General features: G+C 46.1%; 1 protein-coding gene across 5 annotated transcripts in view; it reads left to right on the plus strand.

The window, feature by feature from the left end:
* LOC138567864 (retinal guanylyl cyclase 2-like) overlaps nt 1-20,293 on the plus strand; it is a 419,705-nt gene that overhangs the window by 137,788 nt on the left and 261,624 nt on the right. For 4 of the 5 annotated variants that reach the window (XM_069646359.1, XM_069646356.1, XM_069646366.1 and 1 more), the window contains 3 exons: nt 4,663-4,967; nt 9,502-9,853; nt 18,647-18,731. In XM_069646359.1, the coding sequence (XP_069502460.1) occupies nt 4,663-4,967; nt 9,502-9,853; nt 18,647-18,731 (742 nt within the window). The remainder of the gene's footprint in view (nt 1-4,662; nt 4,968-9,501; nt 9,854-18,646; nt 18,732-20,293) is intronic. The other variant, XM_069646364.1, reaches the window with a different exon arrangement.

Here is a 20,293-nt window from a genome sequence, read left to right on the forward strand (position 1 = left end):
TTGTGTGAATGTGCGCGGTTCCCCTTCTTCATATAGTTGCTCCAATGATTCCAGGCCCCCTGCGTTCCAGTTCTTAAAGTTCCGTGGAGTCATACCCAGCGAAAATGTTGGATTGAGAAAAATTGGTGATGAGGGATTTAGGCCCCTGGGGACCCCTTTTTTCTTTAGCGCTTTATCCCATGCCTCCACGGTATATCTGGCGGCCAGTAGCAGTTTCTCTGTCTGCCGCGTCGGAGGCGGGATGTGCGAGAGGAAGCGCAGGGGGAGGACCAGGCGAGATTGTTCGAGTTCCACCCATCTAGGGCGGTTAGAGGACATGCGCCAAGCCTGGGTGATTGCCAATTGTGCTGCTATCTGGCAACCTGGCAGGTCGGGTACCTCTAGACCGCCAAGCCTGGCGTTCCCCATCATTGTTCTCAGGGGGATTCTGGGCTTTTTCCCCCGCCAGATAAAGTGCAGCATATTCCTTTGGAGGTCTCGAAGAGCCGGAGGAGGGATAGGCACTGGGAGTGAGGAGCAAGCATAGACGAATCTGGGAAGAAGGTTCATTTTACAGGCAGTGATACGGCCTACTAACGAGATTTCCTGTACTTTCCAACGCCTCAGGTCATCTGCCAGTTCCTTAAAGAGAGGGAGGAAGTTCAAGCGGTAGACCTCCCTTGGATACCTGTGCCTTTTCTTGGCACGTATGGAGAGTGTGCATTGCCTTTGGAGCAGACGGCAGGACAGTTTATCCGAGGATGAGCCTGAGGTCTGCGACTTCTATTCCGCCACTCTGCACTTTCGTTTCAGGGCTGCAAGGTCAGAGTCATAACAGGTATTACGCTTAGATGCAGGTTTCAGGTGAATTCTCATGACTGTGGCAAGGGTGTTGAGAGTATTGGTGATGGCTAGATGCAGGTTGCTGAGAGCAGAGTCAGTGGAAGAATCTGAGGAAGGGGGGCAAAAGGGGGATGAGGGTGTAGGCAAATGCAGCAGCTGTCACTCGTTTCATCGGGCGGATTTTGGTGAACGAGGTTGGCAGGGATTTGGGGGGTGCAGTCATAGGGCCCCAGAGGCTCAGTGGGAGGAAAGGAGAGAAAGGTCTGACCAGGATAGAGGGGTGACCAGTGGGGAAGAAAGAGGGAGGTCAGAGTAGATGAGAACGTCCAGAGTGTGATCAGCCGAGTGGGTTGGACCGGAGGGGAGAATGGAGAATGGAAAGTGATAGAGAGGTGCAGAGGTCAATGAAGAGAGTGGAAGCTGTGACAGGGGAGTCCAATTGGATGTTGAAATTACACAAGAGGAGGAGATTGGAAGTGGATGAAAGTAAGGAAGAACAGAAATCTGCCCATTCATACCGGAACAGGGTGGTAGAGCCTGCAGGCCGGAAAATAGTGGCAATGGTCAGGGTGGAGGAGGGAGAGATGACCAACTTGCACACCATGCTCTCAAAGGAAGAGTATGGATGGGTGGGTAAGATGGAAGAAGGAACCCAATCAAAGAAGATTACGGCAACCCCACCACCAGCATGGTGAGGTCGAGGTTTGGATATGATCTTAAAGCCGTCAGGGAGGAGGGAGTCAAAAGCAGTGACTGAGCGGGCATTGAACCATGTCTCGGTAAGAGCAAGAATGTCGAGGTCAATGTCTTCAAGAAGGAGGGAGATGTCGGCAGAGTGTTTGTTGGCTGAGCGGGCATTAAGAGTCGCCAGGTGGACGAGGTCTCTGCCTATGAAGGTTTTCTGAGGTGGGGTACGGGGGCGTGGTACACCAGTCAGAGGACGGAGAGAGAGTAGTAGGGGGAGATGCAGGAGAAGGAAGGAAGTTAATGAGAGACGGCAGTATCTGGTCAAAGAGAAGGCGGTTGAGTTGAGGACCCAGGACCAGGATGGTGCCTGTGTGGTAGACATTAACGAAGCAACGTCCAAGGGGACTTCCCACTTTGTTCCGTCGTTAATGGGAGAGGATATGGAAGGAGAGAGAGTAGAGATGAGATGGGGGTCCATAGATCTGGAGAGCGGACCGAGAAGAGGATATCAGTGAAGACCTCTTTGGAAGAAGCGCTGACATAGGTGTCTGCGATGGGAAGGCCAGGGTTTGCAGAAGGATTGGAACAGACTACACATATACATAGATGCATAGTAAGAAGGTGGAATGCAGTCATTGGTTCTTTTGTGTATGCAGCATGGGTAATAAAGGCTACAGCATAACCAACATCAACACTCCCAGAGTAACACACAAAGAACATAATAAAGTGCAATCCCCATCAACAAACCCTAACAGCGCACCTGGAACACACGCGCAATGGAGGCACACATGCTACGTAGAACACGCTTCAGCACAATAACTACACAATAGGTAGGCAATGCAAGAACGTATAATACCTGCACTGGAGAAATACAACTGACCCATATGAAGCATGCACATACAATGCCATATCTTGAATAAACACAACACGTTAGAACTAACATAGGAAATGATACACACGGATAAACTGTGGGGAATGAACAGTGAATCTTAAAAATAAAAAAAAGAGGTAATCACTGAAAAGAAACAATTTGGGGGGAAAAAGTTAAGGGTTCTACTTCCAAAAAAAGGTCTACAAGCATTGGGGATGCCAGGGGTAAGGTGCAAACACTCTGTACAAATCAAAACATGCACACAAATCCCAAAGCACTACAGATTAAACCGTGACACCCACTAGACCATTACTGCACAGCACTCACTTTAAATATGAGATGGTGTACCTGTATGCCATAGTTAAACGAGTCTTGTATAACTGTGATGCGAGTTAAGGATTCATTTCTAGTGAGGTCAACTTTGTATTAAGGAAATACTTTATTTGGACAGAGAGTTGTTGGTATATCTTGGTTACCAGAAGAATGTCTCACTTCTCCTGGTATCCCGGTTCAGAGTTCACAACACTAGGCGAAATGACTGCCTTTCCCTGGATTTTCTTACACTTTGTTTCACATTTCGCAACACCAGGGGGAATGACTCCCTTTCCCAGGCTTCTCGGAGATCTGCTTTCACAGTTCACAACACCGGTGGGAAGGACTCCCTTCTCCTGGCTTTTTAGTACACTTGGTTTCATGGTTTACCACACCAATGAGAATGACTCCCTTCTCCTAGCCTTCTCTTATTCTTTGTTACACAGTTCACAACACTAGGGGCAATGACTCCCTTCCCCTGGCCTTTCTCTCACTTTGTTACAAGGTTCTCAACTCCAGGGGGAATGACACCCTGCCCTGGCCTTTCTTTACTTTACGTGGATGGTCCAGACCCTGGCTTCCCCCTCTTCAGACTTGGGCAGATATGGTTCACTCTCCTGCCACAAGTAAGATGGTTTCTATTCATACTTCCTTTTAGGTGTACGCCCCAGACTCCTGTTTCTCTATGGTTTCGTTATGGCAGACCTGGTTCACTCTCCTGCCAGGTACTGCTATGAAGTTAATGGCTTGTATTACTTCTTTTTCGTGGGTGCAGGTCCCAGACTGTCTCTGCGTGTTCCCAAAAATGTTCCTGTTGTTGCAGGGTCCCAGGAGCCCCCTCCATCCTCACTGGCTCTTTCACATCTCCACTTACCTCTTCTGGGGTTTAGATAGTTCACTTGGACTTCTAGGACTCGGGGTGCACCTCTGCAGCACGACAGGCTGGTCTTCGCTGCAGTCATGGTGCTGATCTCCACTGCAGTCATGGTGCTGGTGTGCCCTCCTGGATTCAGGATATGGTTTGCCGTCTCATGGTTAACGGAGAACTCCCTTGGCGCCTTCCGGCCATACTCTGATTCTCCCCGGCTATTGTTCCACACTGTCCTCTCTCGCGCTGGCTACTTGTTGCTCTCCCCAACAGGAGAGGAAACCTCCTTGCGACTGCTTCCTTGCGGTGTCCCTTCTGCACTCTCCTTCCTTGCGGCTTCCCGATCCACGTTCTTCTTCCCTTAGTCCTTCTTCCCTTTTATTGTTACACTGCTGGTTAGTTTGTTGCACACTCCCCCACGGAAGACTAGAACGTTGATCTTTGTTCCACCGGTGTTCGTCATTACTCCGCACCACCTCTTCATCTCAGTATTTATTAGACAAGCCTCCATAAGGTAGTCTGTGTTCTTCTTCATCTCAGTATTTATCAGACAAGTCTCCTTGAGGTAGTCTGTGTTCTTCTTCGTCTCAGTATAGTTCAACTCCATGGCCCTAAACATATACCTGGGTTGATTAGGGATGCTCTTGGGGTGTATAGGGTATGGAGGTGTGCAGGGTGTTGGGTGGGGGCAGTCATGCATTGTTATGCCTAGATGTTTGTCCTTGTCCCCAGAGGGGGAGTCTCTACTCATGAGATCCTCCTGCTGTGTACCACCCCAGGAGGACTATCCGCCACCCTCACCTCAGTGGCCACATGGGAAGGGGCTCCCCCTTGGGGAGAAGTGACGACATCTAAGGATTCATCACAATATATATATACACTTAGCTTTCACTCTTCTGGCACCTCGCTCCCATAACAAAAAATGGATTTTGACGTGAAACTGTGCAGTGTGGTTGCCACATGAAGTATTTTTCAAATAAGGCTTCCAAATGTACATCATGTTTTCTGCTGAAGGTAAAACTGTTAAATTTGGTTAAATGCATTCATGCCTGTAAGCAAAACTGAACACAAGGAGATCTTACTATCCGTTCCTTTTCCTAAGCAGTCGTCATCCTCTGCATGCACTCGGTCTTGATCGGTGGTGAAGAGCAGAGGATCTTACTGGAGAAAGCCGATGACCTGAGGATGACAGATGGCTCCTATGTCTTCCTGCCCTATGACACCTTGCACTACAGCCTCCCTTACAACCGGGTGCCCTACTACCTTCTCGGCAACAACACCCAGCTGCGGCACGCCTATGACTCGGTGCTCACGATCACCATTGACTCAAAGGAAAATAACTTCTACAGCGCTTTCCAAGAGGCCCAGACCAACGGCGAGATCCCCTCTCACTTGGATGCGACGGAGGTATCGAAGGCACCTGGGAGGGCGAGGGTGGTGAGAGATGATAATGTAAAGGGATGTGGTCAACAAATGGATAATGGTGATGATATAAAAGGTTCCTGAGTAGCCTTGTCCAATGACTGGAGAGGCAAAGCTGGCTACAGCAGAGAACCAGAGCTTACTGTAGCTAATAAGAAAAGAGGCAGAGAGATTAAGGCCCTAGGCAATTAGAAAGGAAGCAAGTGCGCCAATCAGAAAAGAGGTAAAGGTGGCTACAACCAGTAAGAAGAATATCAGATGAGGATGTTGCCAGTGTGGTCTGTAGCCAATGAGAAAAGAGGCAGTTGTGCAGGAAATGGGAAAAAGACACCTTTTGGTGTAGCCAATTAGAAAGGAAGCTGAGGTGGCTGTACCATTAAGAAAAGAGGTAAATGTGGAAGTACATTTCAGGAAAAGAGGCACACATGTGCGCAGCAATAGCACAAGTGAGGTTGTAGTAGCAAGGGTTACGAGTCCAGAAAGTTGATGCAAGTTGGTGAATACCAAAGTGGATGCAGAGTGGTAGAAGCTGCCCTGGATCCTGGCACAAGCAGGAGGCAGCCAACTGTGCCTATGGTGGCCCTGCATGCGCTCACCACCGTCCAGGATGTTGGGTGTTATGTCTTTGGACATAAGACAGGACTCCATATAATAGTTTCCTACTATGGTAGGGCTGCTCAAGCAATCAGGCCCCACTTCCCTGAAGGGCAAGTTATTTGGCGTTACGAGGTACAGCATAGCAGATTTATGTTCATTGAAAAGGAAATGTTTTGTTTAATACAAAACATTATAAAGTAAAACATTACATATTCTAGCATAACGCTTCTAAAATTCAACCTTCGAAAATAATAAGACAAAACTGGGGGCTAGGGCATCTATAGGAAGTCTCGGGAGGATAGCTCAGGGGCAACGTGCTTTCCTTGGAAGCAAGACGACACGGAGCACCACAGGTTCGATCCCGGTTCCACGCTTGGAAACCTCCTGGCTAATAAACGCCTTATGAATAACCTATCATATCATAGGAAATGATGTGGCATTACGGTATTTATTTGCGGTATACTTTCCCTGTGTAGGTTCAGCGCAATGGACATTAATGTCTCTCCCTGGTCCTGAGGTTCTCCTGTAATATTTAGTTATGGAGAGTTGAACCTCATGGTCCAAGGTTTTCAATTGCTCATCCCTTTGGAAGGGCTGTTATCCTCGCAGTCATATTTTACTGTGCCCCCTGCATGCATATTGAAGCAAGCACCACGTGGTTCGTAACATAAGGCGACACAGGCGAAAGCAATGTCACATACATATCTCTCCTCAAACTGCCAAGCGAGACCTACATGTCGAGTGAACCTCTGGGGAGTGGCAGTTGAATGGTGGCGGTGCTACTGCAAGACGCATGCACATCAGCACAGGATGATACTCCCAGAGAACACAGTGGCACGGGCATTGACCTTTCACCTCATCCGCTGATCCGAGCTCCGTTTCCGGTAGTAGGACAAACTGTTGTGCGGGCACCGTAAATGGGCGGTCATCAAAGCTAATTGAGACCTAATGCTTGAGGCATTAGGTCTCAATTAGCAGAGGAATTGAGTGCAAAAGGTGCTGGCTCCATAAGAGGATCTTCTGGGTGCCACCTGGAGTTCTCTCGCCAAGCAGTTTCCACAGCGTAGTGCCAGGATTATTGCTGGGATAAGTTGGTGATCCATGCAGAGAGGGTTCTCACCATCACATCACCCATTCTTGGTGGAGGGGGAAAGGATCTCTACTCTGGGCCATGAGGTGGGTCTCTTGGGCTTTGTTCCTTGATGGTCTGGAAGCTTTTGGTGGAAAGACTAAAGACCCCTGTTCTGAGCTCTGCTGTCATGATCCTCATTTACTGGACGCCAAGTGCCTTGATAGGCTAGAGAGGCACAAGCAGGCTTCAAGGTCAAGAAGGGCTGGTTCCTTAAGGATCCTGTTGGGGAAGAAGCGAGTCACTTGGCCGGGCCTCACTGCTACTACAAGATCCTATCAATCCTTTTGTGCTGTTCCAAGGTTTCTGTCTCAGAGACTCAGTGCTTATAGAACAGGTATGGCCCGAGAAGAGTTGACAGGTCCATTCAAACTCCTGCATTCAGTCAAAGTCAAGGCTTCTGTGCCTTAGGACCTGTACTTCCCTTTCACTTTTTCCCAGTGAAATTCACAGAGGCTCCTTGGAGCAAACGGGTTATTGTGTCTAGTCAAAGTGCCTGAGAACTTCCAGAGATAAAGCAACATCTTCATGTAAGCACGTTTTCGGCCTTCTGGAGGACATCTTATCTACCTTAGCATTCACCATGCAATCTTCCTTGAGTGCTTGCGGTACAGAACACGCTGTTTGAAGTACCTGGATTTCTGTGTGTTATTATTAGGCATCACCCTCAGGTACAAACTTCTGGTTTGCATCCCAATAAGTAATAAACTGCCAGCATCCACAAGGTATGATATGATAGGTTATTTATAATGCGCTTCATAACCAGAGGTTTCTAAGCGCCGAACCGGGGATCGAACCTGTGTTACGCCGTGCCGTCTTGCTTCTAAGGCGAGCATGTTGCCCCTGAGCTATCCCCCAAGACTGAGGGTTTTCGCCCAAGACAAGGTGGGTATTCGGATAGCCGCAACCAGCAACGCATATAGTGAATTGCCTACGTTCCGTGATCTTTGTACAGGAGACTGCAACCATATGAATTAAACAGAGGTCAAACCTGAAATATCACAGTGCCACCTCGAGATGCTCCCAGGTTAGCACTCTTGGTCTCACACTGCAATGGTTGCCAATAGGGAGAGAAGCGTGAGTTCTTGTAGATCAAGGTAGGGCTCCTTGTCTTTGCAAAAGGAGGCCATTAGCCATTAGGAGCAAAGGCAGGGCAGACAGGGTAGATCAAAGTAGACAGATGTAAGCATAGAGAATGCAAATAACTGTATTAGGCATAGCCAATGGATAAAAAGAAAGAGGTTTAGTGCTCAATGGAAAATAGTTCTCTTTGAGAGGGTCCAAAGTTAAAAGCAAAATAAATGGAGGAGTCAGTGTAGACAATAGTTTCGGTAGTTGAAACTAGCCATTTATGAATTAAACTTAAAAGCATAACAGATAGTAGTAGCTGAGGTAACAGCGATGATACACCATTGTATAATTATCAGGATGGCCCAGTCAAAAAGCATAAAAATCCACTAATCGGTGCCTATAAACTCGTGTGTTTGCAGCGTGATCTCTTGAGAAAATTATGTAGTGACGCAGAGATCATACAGTCTAGTGGAGGAAATGCCATTTGATAGTGTGGAGGTGATCAAGCAAACGGGATGTGGTCTAATGGTGCAGCTGTTGCCTTGTGTGCTGTAGTATGGGGCAGGATACATCCTCCAGTGGAGGAAATGTGATCTTTTGTTGTTGATGTCATGCAGTGTAGGAGATGTGGCTTTACTGCAGAGTTGTAATGCAGTGTATAAAATGTGGTGTAGTGGAGGACATGCTATATGGCTGAGAAGGAATGTCTAATGGTGGACCACTGGTCTTGTGTTGGTGGTGGTGAGCAGTGGAGAAAAGGTGGTCCAGTGGGGGAGCTATTTTCTAACGAGGATTATGAGACATGATCCTGGACTTGTGGCCTAGTGAAGGTTAATTTTCCTGGTTGAAGGGTGTGGTCAAGTAGAAGCAATATTATCTAGTTGAGGAGGTAAGTTGTGACCTTTTGTTCCAAGATGTGTTCTATAGAGACATTTTTTGTTGGCGTTTGGGAGGTTGACTCTTCTTGAAATATGGCCTATTGGGAGGGGTTGTTGTCTAGTAAGGGGGATGTGGCCTTGTACCGGAGGTGTTCTCTCCTAGAGAAACAGCGTTGTGTTGAGGTGCAACCTAGTCAGGTAACTTGGATTTACTAGAGACAATACGGTCTTGGGGGGATGTGATCTTGCCTTGGAAATACGGGTTTGTGGTGGAAATGTGGTAAAATCAAGGAAGTGTGGTTTCGTGAAGGTGATGTATCTAATAGCGGTGTCATCTATCGGAGAACAGGGATAAAGTGGAGGGGATGTGATTGATTGAAGAAGAAGTGGTCTATCGAAGGAGCAGAGGTGTGATATGTCATAAGGGATATTCTCTTGTGAAGGAGATATAGTGTAGCAGTAGAAATGCAGCCTAGTGAAGAAAGTGAGGTCTTGTTAAACTGGGATATAATCTAGATTTTCCCACTTGACCACACTTTCTAATTGTTGGAATTGTGTATCCGTCTGTGCTTCAGGTCCTATAGCGGCTAATATTGGGAGTGCCTATGGGCAAGTCAAATGCTATTATTAACATCTTAGGTGTGGTGCACCAATGTATATTACAGCAATGATATATATTCTCATCATTTAGAGGGTTAAGAGCTAAATCAGTAACGGGACATGTATGCTTGACTGTGCTTGCAGACTTTGAGCACCTATTGTTTTGTGGATTCCTGGTTTATTGTGGTTCGACATCATCCTAGAGCACATTCTGTGTTTGGTTCTCACTTCTTCCTCTCCACAGGTCTCCCCTCTCTTCGGCACCATCTACACATCCGTTTACTTCCTGGCTAAGGCTGTTGAGGGTGCCCGCGAGCATGGCATGTGGGTAATGGGCTCCAGCATTGCCCAGAATGCTCGGAACCTGCTGGTCGAAGGCTTTAGCCACAACGTGACGTCTGATGCGGACGGTGATCCTCTGACCAATTACATCCTGCTGGATACTGATGGGCGAGACCGATACCTTCGGCCTACCTACTTTGTCGACATTGCCAGGGGAATGCTTACGTACACCGACGACATCCACTTCCCCTACAGTTTCTCCCCCGGAAGTGACTCCAACTGCTGGTTTGATCCCACCATGATCTGCACAGGAGGTAAGTCTGTGTAAGCAGGGGAAATGTCATAGCAGACTTACCTAGAGTCTGGTGTTACCACGATACGCACCATTGCACAGTTAAGGGGATACAATGCTGTGACAGGGTCTACATCATTATTAACAGAACCCAGAGGCTCGTTTGCTCATAGAATCTGGACCCTTGTGCCCCACCCATGGCTTCAAAGGTCAGTGCCCCTTTTAATGCCATGTGAACCATGCACGGTTATTTGTGCTGATGGTTCAAATGAAAGTAGTGCGGTACTCTATGACAAGGGGAGGTAGTGCAGAATGTGTAAACACATGCTATTCATCGGAGAGTGATTGCCCTGTAAAGTAAAAGCAACCAACCTTAGCCCCAAAATCAGAGGGGCCCTTCACCTCACCGACATGACAGGTGGTTATTTAGCCGCTGGCAACCTAATTATGACCTTAAATCACCCTCAAGCCCCTAATCACCACTGGCTTGCACCCATTGATAACTAGTTTTCTTTTTAATTTGTTTACTGTTTGTGACCCTCCAACTGCTGTAATCCAAGCAGGTCAGATAGAGCAGTGTTAGACGGCCAACAACTATAGAGTCCAAGAGTTCTGAAGCATTGTATGATCTTTGGCAGACTGTTTTCTATCCCTTGTTTAGATGGTTGCCTCTGGACTAGGATAAAACCACATAGCAGACCCTCCCGCAGATAATGCGGGATACCTCTATCCTTTCAGTGCTTTGAAAACGCTGCAGTGGTGATGAGCGCAGTAGGAAAGATTCTCGTCATAACATATACCTGTCTCTGGGGAAGTCTAAGTGCAGCACTTAGTCTAATTGTCGAATAGTTGAGCTTTACCAACAAGGAAATATACCATTGAATGCATGCGTTGAAATGTTTCCCTTTTATTAAACACTGGACTGGATTGCTATCACTTGTATGTTCCCTTTGGCTAGCATGGAGTTGGGAGAGGTCTATATTGTAATAGGGACTAGTGACATCCATGTTATTAGTCCCAGGGTTATTGTGTGTACCTATCACCTTAGCAGCCCCTGGAAATGTATCCTCGCCATGAGGCCGCTTTGATCCTCTGCACATGTACTTCGTCCATATCTACCTTTTTACTGGAGGTATCCCATTCATCTCTAACGGCCTGGGGACATTCCTAGCATATAAAATATCAGGTTCTGAGGGGCCCCCCATTCCGTCACGCTAACAGAGATGGCCAGGTTTACTGACAAGGGAGATTCCCTCTGGAGATAGTCACCCTCATTCCCTCATATGTCGCCATAAATACTCATAACTTGTCAATCGCCACTTACATTCTCTTCTGGACCGATCGATCTGAATTCACATACGTTGTCCATTTCCCCCAACATTCACTTCTATTCTGGTGTGTATTCACAGAACCTTTCCATTTACCCTACATCTTCTTCTATCCTGGTGTGAATTTGCAGAACTTGGCCATTTCCCCTACCTCCTCTTCTATCCTGGTGTAAATTCACAGAACGTGGCCAGTTCCCCTACCTCATCTTCTATCCTGGTGTAAATTCACAGAACTTGGCCAGTTCCCCTACCTCCTCTTCTATCCTGGTGTAAATTCACAGAACGTGGCCAGTTCCCCTACCTCCTCTTCTTTCCTGGTGTAAATTCACAGAACTTGGCCAGTTCCCCTACCTCCTCTTCTATCCTGGTGTAAATTCACAGAACGTGGCCAGTTCCCCTACCTCCTCTTCTATCCTGGTGTAAATTCACAGAACGTGGCCAGTTCCCCTACCTCCTCTTATTTCCTGGTGTAAATTCACAGAACTTGGCCAGTTCCCCTACCTCCACGCTATCCTGGTGTAAATTCACAGAACATGGCCAGTTCCCCAACCTCCTCGCTATCCTGGTGTAAATTCACAGAACGTGGCCATTTCCCCTACCTCCTCTTCTATCCTGGTGTAAATTCACAGAACTTGGCCATTTCCTCTACCTCCTCTTCTATCCTGGTGTAAATTCACAGAACTTGGCCAGTTCCACTACCTCCTCTTCTATCCTGGTTTAAATTCACAGCACTTGGCCAGATCCCCTACCTCCTCTTTTATCCTGGTGAAAATTAACAGAACATGGCCAGTTCCGCTACCTCCTCTTCTATCCTGGTGTAAATTCACAGAATGTGGCCAGTTGCCCTACCTCCTCTTCTATTCTGGTGTAAATTCACAGAACTTGGCCAGTTCCCCTACCTCTGCGCGATCCTGGTGTAAATTCACAGAACATGGCCAGTTCCCCAACCTCCTCGCTATCCTGGTGTAAATTCACAGAACTTGGCCATTTCCCCTACCTCCTCTTCTATCCTGGTGTAAATTCACAGAACTTGGCCAGTTCCCCTACCTCCTCTTCTATCCTGGTGTAAATTCACAGAACGTGGCCAGTTCCCCTACCTCCTCTTCTATCCTGGTGTAAATTCACAGAACGTGGCCAGTTGCCCTACCTCCTCTTCTATTCTGGTGTAAATTCACAGAACTTGGCCAGTTCCCCTACCTCTGCGCTATCCTGGTGTAAATTCACAGAACATGGCCAGTTCCCCAACCTCCTCGCTATCCTGGTGTAAATTCACAGAACTTGGCCATTTCCCCTACCTCCTCTTCTATCCTGGTGTAAATTCACAGAACTTGGCCAGTTCCACTACCTCCTCTTCTATCCTGGTGTAAATTCACAGAACTTGTCCAGATCCCCTACCTCCTCTTCTATCCTGGTGTAAATTCACAGAACTTGGCCATTTCCCCTACCTCCTCTTCTATCCTGGTGTAAATTCACAGCACTTGGCCAGATCCCCTACCTCCTCTTTTATCCTGGTGAAAATTAACAGAACGTGGCCAGTTCCGCTACCTCCTCTTCTATTCTGGTGTAAATTCACAGAACGTGGCCAGTTGCCCTACCTCCTCTTCTATTCTGGTGTAAATTCACAGAACTTGGCCAGTTCCCCTACCTCTGCGCGATCCTGGTATAAATTCACAGAACATGGACAGTTCCCCAACCTCCTCGCTATCCTGGTGTAAATTTACAGAACGTGGCCAGTTCCCCTACCTCCTCTTCTATCCTGATGTAAATTCACAGAACGTGGCCAGTTCCCCTACCTCCTCTTCTATCCTGGTGTAAATTCACAGAACGTGGCCAGTTCCCCTACCTCCTCTTATTTCCTGGTGTAAATTCACAGAACTTGGCCAGTTCCCCTACCTCTGCGCTATCCTGGTGTAAATTCACAGAACTTGGCCATTTCTCCTACCTCCTCTTCTATCCTGGTGTAAATTCACAGAACTTGGCCAGTTCCCCTACCTCCTATTTATCCTGGTGTAAATTCACAGAACTTGGCCATTTCCCCTACCTCCTCTTCTATCCTGGTGTAAATTCACAGAACTTGGCCAGATCCCCTACCTCCTCTTTTATCCTGGTGTAAATTCACAGAACGTGGCCAGTTCCCCTACCTCCTCTTCTATCCTGGTGTAAATTCACAGAACGTGGCCAGTTCCCCTACCTCCTCTTATTTCCTGGTGTAAATTCACAGAACTTGGCCAGTTCCCCTACCTCCTCGCTATCCTGGTGTAAATTCACAGAACATGGCCAGTTCCCCAACCTCCTCGCTATCCTGGTGTAAATTCACAGAACTTGGCCATTTCTCCTACCTCCTCTTCTATCCTGGTGTAAATTCACAGAACTTGGCCAGTTCCCCTACCTCCTATTTATCCTGGTGTAAATTCACAGAACTTGGCCATTTCCCCTACCTCCTCTTCTATCCTGGTGTAAATTCACAGAACTTGGCCAGATCCCCTACCTCCTCTTTTATCCTGGTGTAAATTCACAGAACGTGGCCAGTTCCCCTACCTCCTCTTCTATCCTGGTGAAAATTCACAGAACGTGGCCAGTTGCCCTACCTCCTCTTCTATTCTGGTGTAAATTCACAGAACTTGGTCATTTCCCCTACCTCCTCTTTTATCCTCGTGTAAATTCACAGAACTTTGCCATTTCCCCTACCTCCTCTTCTATCCTGGTGAAAATTCACAGAACTTGGCCATTTCCCCAACCTTCACTTTTATTCTGGTGTGAATGGAATAGAGACAATCGCAGCCAGCACATTAGGATGTGCAATACGAGGCAAGAATTCAGACAGAATCAAATTGGCTTTAGCCCCTAATACCAAGCCACCCATAGGCCTTCCCAACTTTTTCCAAGTGGCAAATCTCAGAATTATGGAATGAACATCAATACACTGAACAAAAGTCGCCCTGGTCTCCTGGAGTGCAAAAAATGTAAGTCTTGGCAATAATATTAACTCCCTCTTCTTTTACAAGGAATGAGTGGAAGCCCTGTGTGTTCCAAGAGATAAACTTCCCTATAGAGTCTTTCCTAACAGATGGAACACCTTCGTCGTCAGCTATTCCATCTTTTTTCGTGCTTAGGGCTGCAGGAGGTCACGTACTGATTCCACATTGGTTGACATCTGTGTTATGATATGATTATAACGTGCTGAATACCCATAGGTTTCAAAGCGCAAACCCGGGATCGAACCTGTGTTGCTCCATGTCGTCTTGCTTCCAAGGCGGGCACGTTGCCACTGACCTATCCTCCCGAGACCCGTTATGGATCAATTGGTTTCTTTTATGGTGACTTTCATATTTTTCAGCCCTTTAAAGCTCCAAGAAGGGCCAGCCGCCAGTTCAGATTCAGTTCCAACATCCATGGAAACCAATTTTTTATAAATCCAGAGCGTATGTGGACAGATACTCTACAATCATCTAGTTGAGCTGTAAGCTCAAGGTTACTGTCTTTAGTAGAGATGACCTTCTTATCTAAATCAGATCCAGTGTGTGATAAATCACTAACAGAAGATGAATAGTGCCGAGTGTTCTGGGATTTTGTGGGCAGAGTTATCGACTTTCTGCTAGATTTCTGCAGTCGATTGTCAATGGGACCGTTGGGTGTAGGGCCCTTAGGCAATTGATCCGCATTGAGTAAGGGCACTAGGTTGAAGCCGTTCCCAGATTACGCTTGGGGGACTTTAGATGCAGGTCTTTCTACAGAAGATGCAGCATGTACCCTTGCCTGACATTTTAGTGTTTGAGACCTGCGGAGTCACCTCAGGATTGACCCAATTACCAATCTTCTGCTTCCTTCTCCTTTTTGATGTTCTTTTACTTGCTCTGGCTTTACCTCCAGCAAACCAGTCAATTTCTTCAGCCAGTTGTTTAGCATTCGCCTGCTCCGGTGCGGTTGTCATCAAAATCGTGGCAGTCTCTGGACTAGGCGATATCTCTTCAGCATTATTTGGCACTAATATTACATCAGCCTCATTCTCAGGTGATCCAACAGTCATGCACACAGCCACCATTCCCTGAGCAGCGTCCGGAGCAGAGCAACGCCCTGCATTTTTGTGTCACGATTTGTCAGGATCATATCCACTAAGCGACTTTCCGCAGCTCTTTTTGTTCATGTGCCATGTTGGTACAGAGCATAAATTGAATTGATATTTTATTTCTATCGCGCTCGTACACAAGTGTTTCAGAGCGCGACAAGGCAAGGGAGGGGAACAGGCGAGAGAACAAAACAGCGATCTTACTAGGCCCAGTGACATTGAGAACACGCAAGTGCATGGAAGAGGTGGAGGGGAAAAGTGCACGGAAGGGGGGAGAAGTGGAAAGTGCAGAGCAAAGGAGAAAGAGATAAATAATATAAATTAATTAATAATAAATGCAACAAACAGTGGAAGTGCAGCCAGCAAGTGGCAAGTGCTAGGTTTAAGGCATCAGACAGGGTAGGTCTGATAAGTGCAAGAAGACAAAAATGTGGGGACTGTATGGGTACAGATACAGGCCACAGTGCAAGGGGTGGCCCGGTGGCAGTGCGGGAGGGCGGCAGGGTGAGCAGGTACCTTGGCCCGGAGAACAGAGGGTGGCCAGGTGCACAGTGCCAAAAGAGAACAGATCAGCAGGGGATAGGGGAGGTGAAGGCAGAAGCGAAGAGGAAGGTCTTGAGGTGCTTCTGGAACTAGAGATGGTTCTCCTCAATCTTTATAGTGGCAGGGCGGCTGTTCTAGAGGGAAGCCCCAGCAGAAGACAGGGATCTACCCTCAGCTCGTTTCTTTGAAAAATGACTGACCCTGAGGGAGTTAGAGGTACAGAAGTGAAGAGCTTGAGAGGGGAGTTATTTGCGGAGGTATTTATAGAGTGCTTTAACTGTCACAGACACTTCAGCAACCTCAGAACAAAAGGAGGAAGAGCAGGAAGATGTATCCTCATCATCACAGCCATCATATACACTTTCTGTAATTTTGTCCAAATCGGGAGATTTAGAAAGATTAGTCCCAATTATATCACTGCATTCATCAATGCCCACAGGCAGAATATTCAGGTCCTGCAGGCCTAAAGAACTCTGTTGGACCAAATAGCAGAGATTAAGTAAGGAATTGTTATTGTTAATACTAGGGGGAACCAGTGAGTCAGGAACAGCCAAAAGCAGAAGAGTCGAAGCACACATGACAGCAGTGACCATGGGAATCGAAGAGCCACAGAAACAAGTCCTTCTGCCTGGAAAAAGGAGGTGATTTTTCCCAATGTGGTTCTTTTATTTGAAGCGCCGGGAGTCTCTACAGAAGACACCATCTTAAGCATGTTGTTAGCAGAACTCGGATTAATTTCAGATAAAGTCGTGTTCTTAGCGGCAGCGTGTTTTGCACATGCTGTGTTTCGCAGTTGATAATTGCGAGAATGAGCAGGCATACTGATACTAATATAATGCCAATAAGTGCGTCCAAAAGAAAGGAGCGCAGCAGTACAGGCATTCCCAATCTTCCAGCACCAAAGGTGGAAGGATAGATGAATCTACCACCGCCACCAGACAGCGAGACATCACTCGCAGAGCACTTGAAATGCGCAAGCGCGCCAGTGCGCACTGAGTGCCACTTAAATACACCTCGGCCGGTTCACCAATCTACTAATCACAGCAAGTTCAAGCGACGTCCAAGCTCTCTATCACAGAAACCAGCTTTCTTCACCAAGTAGGGCACAGTGAGACATCAGTCACAGTGCAATGGATCAGTGTGCATGTGCCAGTGTGTGCTGAGTTCCACTTAAATACACTTCCTGTTTAGAGGCGGTGGGTAACCAATCACAGCAAAGTAAAGCATTGTCCAAGCTTCAATTTGCAGAAACCAGCTTTCTTCACCAAGTAGGAAACAGCGAGAGAGTACTGGCAGCACACTCAACCAGACTCTTCTGTCCTGGTGTGAATTCACAGAACTTGTCCATTTACCCTACCTCCTCTTCTATCCTGTTGTGAATTCACAGAAGTTGTCTATTTCTTCTAACATTTTCTTCTATCATTATGTGAATGCACAGAACTAGTCAGTTTCCCCTAACATTAACTTTTATGCTGGTGTGAATTCACAGAACCTTTCCATTTACTGTATATCATCTTCTGTCCTGGTGTGAATTCACAGAACTTGTCCATTTACCCTACCTCCTCTTCTATCCTGTTGTGAATTCACAGAAGTTGTCTATTTCTTCTAACATTTTCTTCTATCATTATGTGAATGCACAGAACTAGTCAGTTTCCCCTAACATTAACTTTTATGCTGGTGTGAATTCACAGAACCTTTCCATTTACTGTATATCATCTTCTGTCTTGGTGAGAAATCGCATAACTTGTCCATTTACCCAACCTCCTCTTCTATCCTGTTGTGAATTCACAGAAGTTGTCTATTTCTTCTAACATTTTCTTCTATCATTATGTGAATACACAGAACTAGTCAGTTTCCCCTAACATTAACTTTTATGCTGGTGTGAATTCACAGAACCTTTCCATTTACCGTATATCATCTTCTGTCCTGGTGAGAAATCACATAACTTGTCCATTTACCCAACCTCCTCTTCTATCCAGGTGTGAATTCACAGAACTTGTCCAATTCCCCCATACCATCTTTTATTCTGGTGTGAATTCACAGAACTTGTACATTTATCCTGCCTCCCCCTCTGCTCTGGTGTGAATTCAAAGAAATTGCCAATTTCCCTTACCACCTCTTCTATCCTGGTGTGAATTCACAGACCATGTCCATTTACCCTACATCTTTTTCTGTCTTGGTGAGAATTCACATAACTTGTCAATTTCCCCCACTTCCTCTTCTATCCGGGTGTGAATTCACAGAACATGTCTATTTCCTCTACCTCCACTGCTAACCTGGTGTGAATTCACAGAACATGTCTATTTCCCTTACCTCCACCTCTAACCTGGTGTGAATTCACAGATCTTGTCAATTTCCACTACCTCCACTTCTATCTCGATGTAAATTCACAGAATGTGTCACTTTTCCCTACCTCCACTTCTATCTTGATGTAAATTCACAGAACATGTCAATTTCCTCTACCTCCACTGCTAACCTGGTGTGAATTCACAGAACATGTCTATTTCCCTTACCTCCACCTCTAACCTGGTGTGAATTCACAGATCTTGTCAATTTCCACTACCTCCACTTCTATCTCGATGTAAATTCACAGAATGTGTCACTTTTCCCTACCTTCACTTCTAACCTGGTGTGAATTCACAGAACATGTCCATTTCCCTTTCGTCTACACCTATCCTGGTGGGAATTCACAGAACTTGTCAATTTCCCCTACCTCCACTTCATTCCTGATGTAAATTCGCAGAACGTGTCTATTTCCCCAACCTCCTGTTCTAGCCTGGTGTGAATTCACAGACCTTGTCCATTTCCCCTACCTCTACTTCTATCCTGGTGTGAATTCCCATTGTGTCCTTGTCCCCTAACACTCTCTTCTGTGCAGGTGTGGATCCAGTTGCTGTGATGCTGGTTTTCTTGTTGATCATCACACTGATGCTGAGTGGCATGTCTTTGGCGTTTTACATCAGGTGAGTTGAATTACGAGACACGTCAGGCAAGTAATTCATTTATGGACCAATGGATTGATAGTCAGTGAATGCTGGCGTGCCAGATAGATTACATGAATGAAAGAAGGCATGGACTAAGATTAGCTTCCTGAGGAAACAACTTGATAATGGGTGCCATAGCAGAGGTAAATCCTAATTGTGTGATGGTGAGCAAAGGGCAATCCATAGAGAGGAGTTGGCATGCATATTGGATGATGTGGACCAGTGGCAACGTGGCCAAGGGACCAGGTTGACGGTTGGACAAAGAATGGCATGAGTGGAACACGGAAAGGATATACCTGACGTAAACATTGAAATCATAATCCAGCAATGCTATATATTGGATGGTGCCCTGGATTAGTGGTGAGATAACGGGCAGGTGGCTGTGGGCACATATATAACACAGACGGCAGAAGACAAAGGCACAGATGTGGCTGCGGAATAGAGCAAATAGAGGGATGAAAAAGGAGGGGGTTAATCTATTTTTATTTATTTTCCATTAAAGGGATGCTTAGCCCAAAGGGTGATGTGGTACTCTACATACACATTAAATAAAACAGATCAAAATCCGCTATTAACAAAAGAACAAGGAAGTGAAAACAAAACAACTATAATAAACATAGAAATAATGCATGCACTAATAGTAGCCAATCCACCTAATAACAGAGAGAAAAGGATCATCCAGAAAAATCTTTCTTGACCCTGATCTTTTTGCATGCCTGAAGGGCAAAAGATCAAGAATAAGCCTTAGCTGAGGGAGACATGAGCTCAAAATTCACACAGCAGCTGTAGGACAAGCATTGTTAGAGAAGAGTCTCATGCAAAATGTACATACTGAAAGTCTCAATTGAGATGCTCTGTAGCAACAGGAAAATCCTGGTTAGAGTCGGAAATCCAGAACAACGCGCAGTAATTCCCTAACCACTTCTAGTGCTCAAGGCAAAAAGCAAACATTCTTGAACAAATTCATTTTGAACAAAAAGTAGATCAATGTTTTAATCTAATGAGTTTGTGAAACACATTATGTAGCTTATAATGAGATGATAAGTCATTTATAATGCACCTGTACACAAGTTTATCTAGGCGCGACAATTACAATGTGTTTGAGATTTCATTCATATGTTTAAACGGAACAAATAATAACATAGATTTGGAGACATACATGCAGAAATTAACATAATGACATCAACAAATCACATGAACCCTGTGTGAGCGCCATCCCCACATACCTACACAAATATGTAGATATAAAGTGCCAGCAACTGCGACGCAACAGCAGATGCTTATGATAATGATCTAAACAGTAGCCGTAAGGAAAAGACCAGACTGCACTCATCCAGCCAAGGACCAATTACAGGCAACAGGATGAATACAGTGTTATATTATTTCACCATGGTTAATGCTTTGCACAGAATTGTGAATCTGGTCATGTTCCTAGAGCCAAATGCCAACTTTATCTGCTGCTGTCATGTAGTTTAATGACACAGCCTTCTTCAGATGGAAGGGAGATGTGAAACGTGGAGTCAATCTAAAACCAGGGTACA

Source organism: Ambystoma mexicanum, chromosome 1p, assembly GCF_040938575.1.
Source record: "Ambystoma mexicanum isolate Mex_15411 chromosome 1p, UKY_AmexF1_1, whole genome shotgun sequence".
Classification (NCBI taxonomy): domain Eukaryota; kingdom Metazoa; phylum Chordata; class Amphibia; order Caudata; family Ambystomatidae; genus Ambystoma; species Ambystoma mexicanum.